Source organism: Myxine glutinosa, chromosome 2 (genome assembly GCF_964187855.1).
Source record: "Myxine glutinosa chromosome 2, kmMyxGlut1.1, whole genome shotgun sequence".
Classification (NCBI taxonomy): domain Eukaryota; kingdom Metazoa; phylum Chordata; class Myxini; order Myxiniformes; family Myxinidae; genus Myxine; species Myxine glutinosa.
This window is the reverse complement of record NC_136262.1, coordinates 182,229,267-182,241,932: the sequence shown is the minus strand read 5'-3', so window position 1 is coordinate 182,241,932 and position 12,666 is coordinate 182,229,267. Positions and strand designations below refer to the sequence as shown.

Below are 12,666 nucleotides of genomic sequence, written 5' to 3'. Positions count from 1 at the left end.
CATTCGGCCTTTTCACGAGCGGAGTAGGCTGTGATGCCATTTGAAGAGAGGGAAGAGATTGGGGTTGGGGAAACTCTAAACTCTAGAGAGAGACTGAACAAGGCACCACCAGGATTTAGAGGGAAATAAGTTTGAAAGTTCATTCTTGAGGTCGGACAGATGGTGTTTTCTGGCTCTCCTGAGAGTGGGCACACATTTGTTGTTGACTTTGTGAAATGAGTTGAGATTGCCTTTGGTCGGGTTTGCTTTCCAGGATCGGGACAAGTTGTTTCAGAGCACCTGCCTCATCACAGGATAGTGTTCGATGGGTGGGAAGAAAGGACAATTGAAGATGAGATGAATTTGTGAATAAGAAAGAGCAGGTTTCTGTGGAAGAATTCCCAGGCCGAGTTCACATCAGGGGCAGTAGATATGGGAGACCTGTCCTGAAGAGAGATGGCCCTTGCCAAACTGACTGAGTGAACTGCCACACTCACTGGCACTGAGGCAACTCTCTGAATCACCATAACCCTCGTCTTTACCCGGCACTGCTCAATCATGCCATTTTGCCTTGCAGCCCTAATCCTCATCACCCAAACCCTCATCATCCTAACCATAATAATCATAACTCTCAATACCCTAACCCTAAACCTCATCACCCGAAAACTCGATCATCTTGATGCCGCACCACAAACACAAGGTTTTGTCTTGTCGCCCTAATCCACATCACCCAAACCCTCATCACCCTAACCATAATAATCATAACTCTCAATACCCTAACCCTAAACCTCATCACCCGAAACCTCGATCATCTTGATGCCGCACCACAACACAAGGTTTTGTCTTGTCGCCCTAATCCACATCACCCAAAGCCTCGTCAGGCAAATCCTCATCATCCGAACATTCAGGGCGAGGAATCAATGCATGTGCCGGATGGACGTTCGACAGGGCGTCCCATAAATTCCTACAGGGGGGCACTGCATCAGTGACACAGCCATGCCCCCCCCCCCTCCCTCGGCCGATGATGCTATTCACAGCCATGTGCTTCATATGAAAGCAAAAGAAGATGAAGAAGAAGGGAAGGAATAAGATCCTAACCCTCATCTTATCCCTGCCCTGCCTACACATGATGTTTTGCCTTCGAGCCCTAATCCTCATCATTCAAACTGTCATCACCATAAACCTAATCTTCGTCACACTTACACTTATAACCACAACTCTAACCTCAATAATCCAAACCCTCATCACCCAACCCCTCATCACCAAACCCCTCATCACCCAAACCCTCATCACCCAAACCCTCATCACCCAAACCCTCATCACCCAACACCTCATCACCCAACCCCTAATCACCCAACCCCTCATCACCCAACCCCTCATCACCCAACCCCTCATCACCCAAACCCTCATCTCCCTAAGTTTATATAATGCATTATATGACATTGTACAAAAATAATGTGTTCACCAAAAAACGTAATTATATTTGGTATTACTGTAAAGTAGATATCGACCTTAGCCGTTCATTACTATTCTTCTGTGAATTCTCGATGATTCTCTGTTATTGTGCCGGTGAGCGACTTCCGTGAATTATCCGTGCACGGAGTTGATTGGCTGAACAAATGTTTTCCGTTTTTTTTTTAAAGTTGTTACTTGAGAATATTCGGATGATCCTTTTGAGATGACCGTGATAAGTAAAACACTTATAAGTTATAATGCATTGATAGCAAAAACTGCTGTAAACTCCCATGATCCTCATCGTCACGGGTTCCGCCATCTTGATGCGAGCCATGCGGTCGATGGCCGACGAGTCGTGGACATCGGGACTAGTCCGTTATCTCTACCATGTCCGTGAAGCTGTCACCGATGTTTTTTTTACCCATCTCCACCTGCAATGCTCAATAAACTGTTGAAGCAAGATCAGTTGTTCTCATCTCGCCTTCCACATTACACACACCAAACATGCCATGTCTACAACACATTTGAAGAGATCAGAATTAAAGGAATTTTGTTGATTCAAAACAGCCACAGGATGAGAGAATAGTGTATCCCCTCAGAATCCCACAAAGCACCTGGCTAATATCACTGGTCCAAGCAGCCTTTTCTTGTCTCTTTCCAGCCATCAAGGCAAGCATGAAGGATGAACCTTCTGCCGGTTGCACAACCAACCGAAAGTCGAGCTCCGATACTGCTCCACGTGCTGGACACACACCACGAGTAACTCGATTGTTTGGGTGTTTCAACAATAACCACACGTAATTACACACATGTGATTTTTTAAACGTCAACAATGCAATGAACTTTGACATGGGAGGACATTTGCACATGATATCTGTGCTATACCACCACCGTATTAATTCAACCTACTAGTTCATCAAGTTAATTTCATGGGAAAAGGGAGGGCAGGGCGAAGAGTGAGGAGGAGAACAGGGACATCACCGGGGTGTTGTTTTTCTTCAATACTCACCGGTATAACTACTCAGAGTCTACATCTATCCAAGATCTACAACATGAGACATATCTCAAGCATTTGATATAATCTGGCACCTGCCTATCTCCCCAAGCTCTCTGCCTATAGCTCCACACATCCGGCTTACTGACTTCCTCTACTCTCGTAGCCAATGTGTGACTTTCAACGGAACCCTTTCGTCTCCTCTCCCTGTCAAAGCTGGAGTGCCTCAAGGCAGTGTTCTGGGCTGAGTCCTATTCCTGATCTTCATCAATGATCTCTGATTCTCTGGAAAATCCTCTTTATCCATTTGCTGATGACTCCACCCTCTGCTATAACGTCCCTCATCCTTCAAGCAGGCAGGCTGCAGTCTCTTCCCTCTCTTCAGACCTTGATAGAATCACAAGCTGATCAAACGCTTGAATGTATTTCAATCCTGACAAATCTCACTATCAGTCACAGAAAGGACCGTCCGGCAAAACCTCCCATCGACTTCCTTAACAATCCTCTCGAAGAGGTTCAGCCACTCAACCATTTCGGTCTCACTATCTGCCATGACCTTTCTTGGGCAAACCACATTTCTAATATAGCCTCCAAAGCCAGTCACTGACTGGGCATCCTGCGTTGTACAAAGTCCTTCCTTGGCACACATGAACGTTTATCTACACGCAAGGCCTTCATCCACAAATTGATGGAGTACTGCTCTCCCCTCTGGGCTAGCACCCCAGCATCACATATGTCGCTCTGGATTATGTTGTAGCGGTTCCCGCTGAATGTACACAATCGCCTTGCACCTGCCAGGACGCGGCCAGGGCGCGATCGCCATGCCGGGTTCGTCCGGACGGGCCCAGACGCACCTCTCCTGGGCATGCCCGGACTCGCTGTTCCCGGGCACGCCCGAACCTCCCGGGCACGCCCGGTCTCGTCTTTCCCGGGCATGCCCGCTCTCGCCTTTCCAGGGCTCGCCCAGAGCGCCCGGGCACGCCCAGCCTCGACTTGCCAGGCCGCGTCCAGGACGCCCGGGCATGTCCAGACTCGCCTTTCCAGGGCTCGCCCAGAGCGTCCGGGCATGCCCGCTCTCGCCTTTCCAGGGCTCGCCCAGAGCGCTCGGGCACGCCCAGCCTCGACTTGCCAGGCCGCGTCCAGGACGCCCGGGCATGTCCAGACTCGCCTTTCCAGGACTCGCCCTTGACACCCGGGCATGCCCGGTCTCGGTTTTCCCGGGCAAACGCCCCGGCATAAATGTGTATATATATTGCTGCCCGATAAACGGGCTTGTCAGAATACCTGAGCTGTTTTGTTTCAATAAAGCAACTCGGACGAATTCCGTCTTTGGTCGCGTCTGTTCTTTCGACTCGCGTTGGAGCGCAGCTCCTTCAATGTGATATATAAAGCTCTCAAAATTATTGGAATCTTCCATGATGAGGCCAAAGCACCAGGTCTGTTGATCTCACATCACAGGTAGGTAGGTTAGTGATCTCTGATATTGCTGCTTCTGCTCCCCAAGTCCTCTGACCCTCTCCAGAAATGCACGTGTCTTCCAGTAACTGCTTCCTGGTTGAATTTCCAAAATCCACGCTAAATGCACACCTCAACTCCTTTTTTTCCTCTTTTCTTCTGTACCGTATGTAGACGCCTTCCAGAGACTGTAAACCCAACAGTTCATTCCAGAGCTTCAAGTATGTGGTTTTCTGCACATCTTTACTCACACTCTTTATTACCCCTCTCCTCCCCCCATTAACCATTCCTCACCCACTCACTTGCAGGTTGCTGTGTTGTGTTCCCTCCTCCTCCTCCCCTCTCTCTCTTTTCCTGTTAATTCATTCCCTTGCCTATATTGTTCCCAAGAGCTACATTGATGTGCTACTGTTAGTTCATACGCTCTGTAAACTTACTCTTAAAAAAAACAAAATACAAGTTGTAGTTCAGATCTGTGTGTACATGGAAAGGTGAGAACTCACTCAATGAAGGATCACTACAGGAAGTCTTGAACTCTTCCTGTCATGTTTCCCCAGTGCATACAACTGAAGGTAAACTAATAGGTTGGCTTATGATGTGGCTCTGTCTGCAACTGCTGGTCCCTCTATAAGTGAGCATCATTTCAGACCAAGTGCATCATCCTATGCTCCAGTACCTCCCTCAATGCAATGACGAGAATACTGCAATGCACTTTGCCCTTTTAGTTCAGAGATGTTGGTATTAACTTTCAAAATCTTCTGTGGATTCAGAAAAAACATTTGACCTCAAGCTCACTGAGAATCTGAGGCTTTGAGAACACGATGTGGATCAATGGAGATTCAGCATGCCGTATGTGTTCAATGACTAATACAATCAACTTTGACCAATCAGTCTTGGGCCGATTTTACTTGAAGAATGGAAAAGACTGCAGCACATCGATGTGAGTTAATGGCACGATGTATTTGAGCCGTAAACAGGCCTGAAAGTGAGCCAGAATACCATGAGGTGAGTGGTTATAATATGGTGTACATGTTGTATGAACAGAACAGGTAAAATGAGTGCCAATTAGAAAATGTTCTGTAATCTTCATCACATGAGATGGGTTTTTTTTGTAATTTTTGTATACAAGATCGAGGCTCGTGAAAGAGCTAACATTAATCACACAAAAAGTCAAGCCGACACATAAAACACAAAAATAAGGGGAGCGGTAGACAAGATGGGGAGAGAGGGGGAAGGACACAAACACAACATTTGAGAGCAGGAACATCGAGAGAACTGTGCGAGGGAGAGGGTTTGGGGGGAGGTGGGAGGGGTATAAAACATATGGACACTGCAAGGACTTCCAGGAAAGAAGTTGGAATTTCAAAAAAGTGGATCTGGGGTGAATTAGCGGGGGTAGAAAAGATCAAGGTTTTGGATGGGGGAAGATATGATATGGTGGTGAACAGCTGTTGTGAAGACCTGGAGGGAGGAGTGGGATTTGAAGGGAGTGGGGGAGTTTGTTCCAGAGGCTGGAGAAAAGGGGAATGAAAGAGTGAAGGTGAGCAGAGAGCCTAGATTTTGGCAGTTTAACCATAAGAGGGTTGTTGGCAGATGTTGTGCGACCTGTAGGAATATTTGGGGGACATGTTGAACCAAAGTTGTGTTCTTATCAAAATTGCTTACTTTCATCATCACTTGGTTCAGGATCTTCAAGAAGAGTGCACTCGGCCAAAGATATAACACCACCTCCCTGCATACCACGGTCAGGCAAGGTGCTCATATTTACATCCGCTGAAAGGTTATTTCAAATCATCAGCAAATCTCGTGTGAACGTACGATGCCAAATTGCCCAACTTTGTGTCGAGTAAACCTTTCCACAACTACATTAGCTTTTGTGTCGTGAGTTCAGATTTACACTTTCTTTTGAGAAAAAAAATGTTTCAAGTTACAGAGCAGAAAATAATTGGTTCGATCAGTCGAGATTATATTATTCGAATTTGCAAAACGGTGAATAATTGTAGGAAATCTAAGACAAATATGATTATTTGGCAGTTTCCCATGGATATGAAGGTTTATTAGCAGGAAACACTGAGCAAGTGCTTGTCCTGAACCGACATTGCCGTGTTATATACCTGGAGTATCTGAGAACAACAGGTGCCATGTATCGACTCGACACAAAGTTTAGGAGCCACGTTGATGAAAATAATCATCCCATTCTTTAAGTAAAACGTTTGAGTGATTTACATCCGCTGAACCACACAGTCATGGGGGATGTCATTTAGCAGAGAAAACAACCAAACACAGGTGGATGGCAATGATTTAAGTCACAACGACATTGATCGAGGTAAGCTAACCGCCGTGAGAAGCAAAGAGAAGCTGACATTTTGAACATTTCAGGCATTAACCCTTCGTTGGAGAAAAGGAGCACCAGAAACATAATCTTCTCCTTGCTCTTTTGCTCAGACGAAGGGTTAACGCCCAAAACCTCAGCTTCTCCTTGCATCCCCTACAGCGGTCAGCATACCTCGACCAATGTACTGTTGCTTCCATCCATTGTTCTCGGTGTCTGCCGACGCAGACCCACACTGGGCCTTCACCGATAAGACTTTTTCTTCATTCTGCAGGTGAATGGCAGTTCAAAAGTGAGTATTTACAAATACAAATACAGAAAATATAAGTGAGTATTTTCACATTCAAAAGGTTGTTTCTCCTTTTCTGAGTTCATAAACACTCAGTCTCTGTCTGGTTCCCTTTTATAAATCACGACCAAAAACAACTCTTGCTTTTAAAATATCTGAATTACACGAAAATAATTATGGGCACAACCAGCTCATCTTACTATAATTCACTAAATGTCCATCCGTCTGTCTGTCTGTCCGTTCGAACGTACCGCAAAATCGGCTGAACCGATCGCAACGATATGTTGGGTGGGTAATCCTGGGATCTCCAGGAGTAAAATAGGCTATTTAGTTTTTCCAATTTCAGCTTTGGTCTCCAGCATTCTCAGGTTTGGTCTCCAGCATTCTCAGGTTTGGACTCCCGCATAACATTCGCGTTCGCATAACATTCATTGTGACGATATTTCCATTGTGACGACGAGCAACGGTACCCGCCCTACGGCCGGGGATTCAATTGGGAGGCCCAAATGAAAAGGCTAAATATCAGAAATTGAAGGCTTTTTTTCTTCTTTTAAACGATTTATATAAACAACCGTTAAATCTCGATCGGTGCAGCCGTTTGTGCGGCACCCGGGAAAATAACGTCATGCGACAGCAAGTATCAGCAGGATGTGGCAGTGTGGGAGTCCACGTTTGCACCGATCGGCTGCACCGATCGCTGCCCCGGATGCCACACAAACGGCTGCACCGATCGCTGCACGGCTGCATCGATCGGACTCGGTGACCTCTGACAAAGACCTTTTATAAGGACACGGGTTGAATCCCTGCTTGAAAGAATTCCAACCCCCTCCCCGCAATCATGGCCGTCTCTCCAACTCACAATCCCACGAGATATGCGGAAAGGACGACCCAAAACCAATATAAACATCATTAAACATCATTCGTATATAAACATCATTAAAAGTAGATAATGACCTCGGCCAAAGTTCAAACGACGTTTAATCTCTACATGAGAGAATTCCATATAGCTATTTGGGTGGTGTATACGCTAACAGATCGCTGTCTCCATCGATCTTGCCAAGGCCATAACACCTATCGGCTCAAAATCCTTTTAACTGTTGATTTGGTAGTTTTTACAATGAAGGAAACATGTATCGAGAGTACATACGACATCAGGAGTACTAACTGCACGCGTCTTCAGTGTCAAGCTTAAATCTCTCATGGCGGATCTGAAGAGCGGAATGCTTGGAGAAGTGGTGGGCGAATTCGGCATGAAGGTGGATCAGAAACGTGGACTCCCACACTGCCACATCCAGCTGATACTTGCTCCCGCATGACGTTATTTTCCCGGGTGCCGCACAAACGGCTGCACCGATCGAGATTTAACGGATGTTTATATAAATCGTTTAAAAGAAAAAAGCCTTCAATTTCTGATATTTAGCCTTTTCACTTGGGCCTCCCAATTGAAGCCCCACCCATAGGGCGGGTACCGTTGCTAGTTCAATCTAATATACAGTCACGTGAAAAAGTAAGTACACCCCATGTAAAGTTTTGACTTTTTCAACATAGTTCAACATACAGCTATTTGATCTTCATTTCAACAATATTGATAGATAAAGGTGATATAATATAACAAATATCATGAAACATTTACATTTTGTAGTCCATTGTAAAATTAAAATAAACATAAATGGAAATTTCGGATGTGGAAAAAGTACGTACACCCCTACATTTATCACGACTTCAAATACCTAAAATTAGAATCAGGTACACCAGCTCAGGTGCAAATGATTAGAACATCGTTAGAAAGGATCTTGGAGGAACCTATCTTATTTAAACCTCAGACATTTCGTTTGGTTTGCTCTTTGTTGTTGAAGTGTGTGGCGTCACCATGCCAAGATCAAAAGAGCTCTCTGAGGCCTTCAGAAAGAAGGTTATAGATGCCTACGAGTCTGTGAAGGGATTTAAAAAGATCTCCAAACAATTTGAAATCAATCAGTCGACTGTCCTGAAGATCATCTACAAGTGGAGAAGATTCCAAACACCTGCCAACTTGTTCAGGCCAGGCCGCCCCAGCAAGTTCAGCCCGAGAGCAGACCGCAAGATGCTGGAAGATGTCTCTAAGAACCCCAGAATGTCATCACGGGACCTACAGGTAGCTCTTGCCACTGTTGATGTCAAAGTGCACGAGTCTACCATTAGAAAGAGGCTGCACAAATTTGATCTACATAGGAGGTGTGCCAGGAGGAAACCTTTGCTGTCCAGAAAGAACATCAGGGCAAGACTAAAGTTTGCCAATGAACACTTAGCAAAGACCAGCACTTCTGGAACAATGTGCTCTGGACAGATGAGTCAAAGGTAGAGCTATTTGGCCACAGTGCCAGAAGACATCTTTGGCGAAAACCAAAGACAGCATTTGACCACAGGAACCTGATACCAACTGTAAAGCATGGTGGTGGAAATATTATGGTTTGGGGCAGCTTTGCTGCATCAGGGCCTGGGAAACTCACCATCATAGAATCCACTATGAATTCTTCATTGCACCAGAGGGTGCTTGAGGATAATGTGAGGCCATCTGTCGGAAAGTTGAAGCTCAACCGAAGGTGGACTTTGCAACATGACAATGACCCTAAACATACCAGTAAATCCACCAAGGAATGGCTGCAAAGAAAGAAATGGAGGGTTCTGGAATGGCCAAGTCAAAGCCCGGATCTAAATCCCATCGAGATGTTGTGGGGGGATTTGAAACGAGCTGTGCATGCAAGAAACCCCTCAAACATTGCACAGCTGAAAGAATTCTGCATGGAGGAGTGGGCAAAAATTTCTCCCAGTCGATGTCAGAGACTGGTAGACAGTCCGAAGAAACGCCTACTTGAGGTTGTTTCTGCCAAAGGGGGCAATACCACCTATTAGAGCCAAGGATGTACTTACTTTTTCCACATGCGAAATTTGCATTTATGTTTATTTAAATTATACAACGGACTACAAAATGTAAATGTTTCATGATATTTGTTATACTAGGGCATGCCCGTACTATATATATATCTAAAATTATATCCCCCCCCCCTCTATTTACATGAAATGGTTTGGTCCAAAGCGAACGGCTTGCGAGTACGGTGACAATCCCCCCCCCTCTATTTACATGAAATGGTTTGGTCCAAAGCGAACGGCTTGCGAGTACGGTGACAATCCCCCCCCCCCCCCCCTCTATTTACATGAAATGGTTTGGTCCAAAGCGAACGGCTTGCGGAGTTTGGTAAAGAAATCGCCAGAGCATGCACAAACGCGCAGGAAAGCGAAAGAATCGCAAATTAGTTTTAATTAGTTTTAAAACATAGTTTAACGCCAACATAGTTTGCCAACGTGAAATAAATGAATACGCTCTCAAATGTGCCGTCCGAGGCAGAGTCTGTTCGGCACGTTCGGCACACGTGATAGCTCGCTGCTCTCTGATTGGTTGAATCGTTTTTTGGACATAGCTCGGTAACTACTTGTCCGATTAATATGAAACCTTGAAAAGGCACATCCTCGGGTCCCCAGCAATATACCTGGCAAGTTTAAAGTATATCGGACCCGTGGTTGTCGAGAAACAGCGGTCACAGACAAACAAACATACACACAGAGATTACTGGAATTATAGATAGACTAGGGCATGCCCGTACTATATATATATCTAAAATTATATCCCCCCCCCTCTATTTACATGAAATGGTTTGGTCCAAAGCGAACGGCTTGCGAGTACGGTGACAATCCCCCCCCTCTATTTACATGAAATGGTTTGGTCCAAAGCGAACGGCTTGCGAGTACGGTGACAATCCCCCCCCCCCTCTATTTACATGAAATGGTTTGGTCCAAAGCGAACGGCTTGCGGAGTTTGGTAAAGAAATCGCCATAGCGTGCACAAACGCGCAGGAAAGCGAAAGAATCGCAAATTAGTTTTAATTAGTTTTAAAACATAGTTTAACGGCAACATAGTTTGCCAACGTGAAATAAATGAATACGCTCTCAAATGTGCCGTCCGAGGCAGAGTCTGTTCGCCACGTTCGGCACACGTGATAGCTCGCTGCTCTCTGATTGGTTGAATCGTTTTTTGGACATAGCTCGGTAACTACTTCTCCGATTAATATGAAACCTTGAAAAGGCACATCCTCGGGTCCCCAGCAATATACCTGGCAAGTTTAAAGTATATCGGACCCGTGGTTGTCGAGAAACAGCGGTCACAGACATACAGAGATTACTGGAATTATAGATAGATTATATCACCTTTATCTATCAATATTGTAGAAATGAAGATCAAATAGCTGTATGTTGAACTATGTTGAAAAAGTCAAAACTTTACATGGGGTGTACTTAAATTTTCATGTGACTGTATATACAGTGCATTCAGAAAGTATTCAGACCCCTTCACTTTTTTCACATTTTGTTTTGTTACAGCCTTATGCTGAAATCGTTTAAATTCATTTTTTCCCCTCATCAATCTACACTCAATACCCCATAATGACAAAGAGAAAACAGGATTTTAGAAAGTTTTGCAAATTTATTAAAAATAAAAAACTGAAATATCACATCTACATAAGTATTCAGACCCTTTGCTATGACACTTGAAATTTAGCTCAGGTGCCTCCCATTTCTCTTGATCATCTTTGAGATGTTTCTACACCTTGATTGAAGTCCAGCTGTGGTAAATTCAATTGATTGGACATGATTTGGAAAGGCACACACCTGTCTATATAAGGTCTCACAGCTGACAATGCATATCAGAGCAAAAACCAAGCCATGAGGTCGAAGGAACTGCCTGGAGACCTCAAAGACAGGATTGTGTCGAGGCACAGATCTGGGGAAACCCACAAAAAAATTTCTGCTGCATTGAAGGTTCCCAAGAGCACAGTGGCCTCCATAATTCTTAAATGGAAGAAGTTTGGAACAACCAGGACTCTTCCTAGAGCTGGCCGCCCGGCCAAACTGAGCAATCGGGGGAGAAGGGCCTTGGTAAGAGAGGTGACCAAGAACCCGATGGTCACTCTGGCTGAGCTCCAGAGATCCTGTGTGGAGATGGGAGAAACTTCCAGAAGGACAACCATCACTGCAACACTCCACCGATCTGGTCTTTATAGCAGAGTGGCCAGACGGAAGCCTTCTCCTCAGTGAAAGACACATGAAAGCCCGCTTGGAGTTTGCAAAAAAGCACCTAAAGGACTCTCAGACTGTGAGAAACAAGATTCTGTGGGCTTTCACCGAGAAACTTGACCGAGGACTTGACCGAGATAGCCGAATCTGGCAGGGATTAATAAAGGCACCCTAAACTTGTGCACGTGCAAGTTTCATGTGATTTCATCAAGGTTTGAAATAAAAAATATTGGCCCATCTTGGCATATTCTTCCTTTCGGGGAGGGAGGTGCAATTGAAATTATCTGAGTCCCCACCGCCACCACCTTTCCTCCCTCCCCCCCCCCCCCACCTTCCATAGACCCCCACAAATCCCGATTGTTGTCAAGTTTCATCAAAATTGTGTGTGTAGTTTCAGAGAAGAGAGTAAATACATATTTTAGGGGGTTGAACTCCCCAAACACCCCCATAAACCCCAATCTTTTTGTGTATGCAGTGAACAAACTTGAGGCCATCACGGGTGGTGAAGGTTGTGGTCAAGTTTCATTGAAATCGTGTGTGTCGTTTCAGAGAAGAAAGCAAATACCTATTTTAGGGGGCTCAAACCCCCCGTAGACCTCCTTGGACCTCGATTTTTTTTAATGCCGTGAACAAACTTTGGTATATCACAGGTGAGGAAGGTTCTGGTCAAGTTTCATCAAATTGCGTGTAGTTTTTTTGTGTGTAGCTTTTGTGTGGAACTTCTGTGAATAAAGTAAATACCTATTTTGGGGGGCAACCCCACCCCTCTGCCGTATACCTAATTCGGGCCTGATTTTTTTAATGCCGTGAACAAACATGAGTTTCAACATACCAAATATCATTTTAGCCAAGTTTGGTCACAATCCCATCAGCAGTTTCAGAGAAGTTTAAAGTGTTTACAAACTGACGGACAACGCGCCATCCCATAAGCTTCCCAAAACTACGTTCGGTGAGCTAATAATCATAAAGATGCTTACTAATCATGAAGACGCCTACCCTCCCCCCCCCCCCCCCCCCCCCCAGCAGCTCCCGTAGGGAGTGGGTACTTCTAGTATG

At 45.2% G+C, this 12,666-nt stretch overlaps 1 protein-coding gene across 1 annotated transcript in view; it reads right to left on the bottom strand.

Moving 5' to 3' along the window:
- LOC137413128 (ras-specific guanine nucleotide-releasing factor 1-like) overlaps nt 1-12,666 on the bottom strand; it is a 152,909-nt gene that overhangs the window by 75,312 nt on the left and 64,931 nt on the right. Inside the window, exons 10-11 of the mRNA XM_078772681.1 lie at nt 5,549-5,615; nt 2,049-2,176 (exon numbers count right to left, since the gene is read on the bottom strand). Of these exons, the coding sequence (XP_078628807.1) occupies nt 2,049-2,176; nt 5,549-5,615 (195 nt within the window). The remainder of the gene's footprint in view (nt 1-2,048; nt 2,177-5,548; nt 5,616-12,666) is intronic.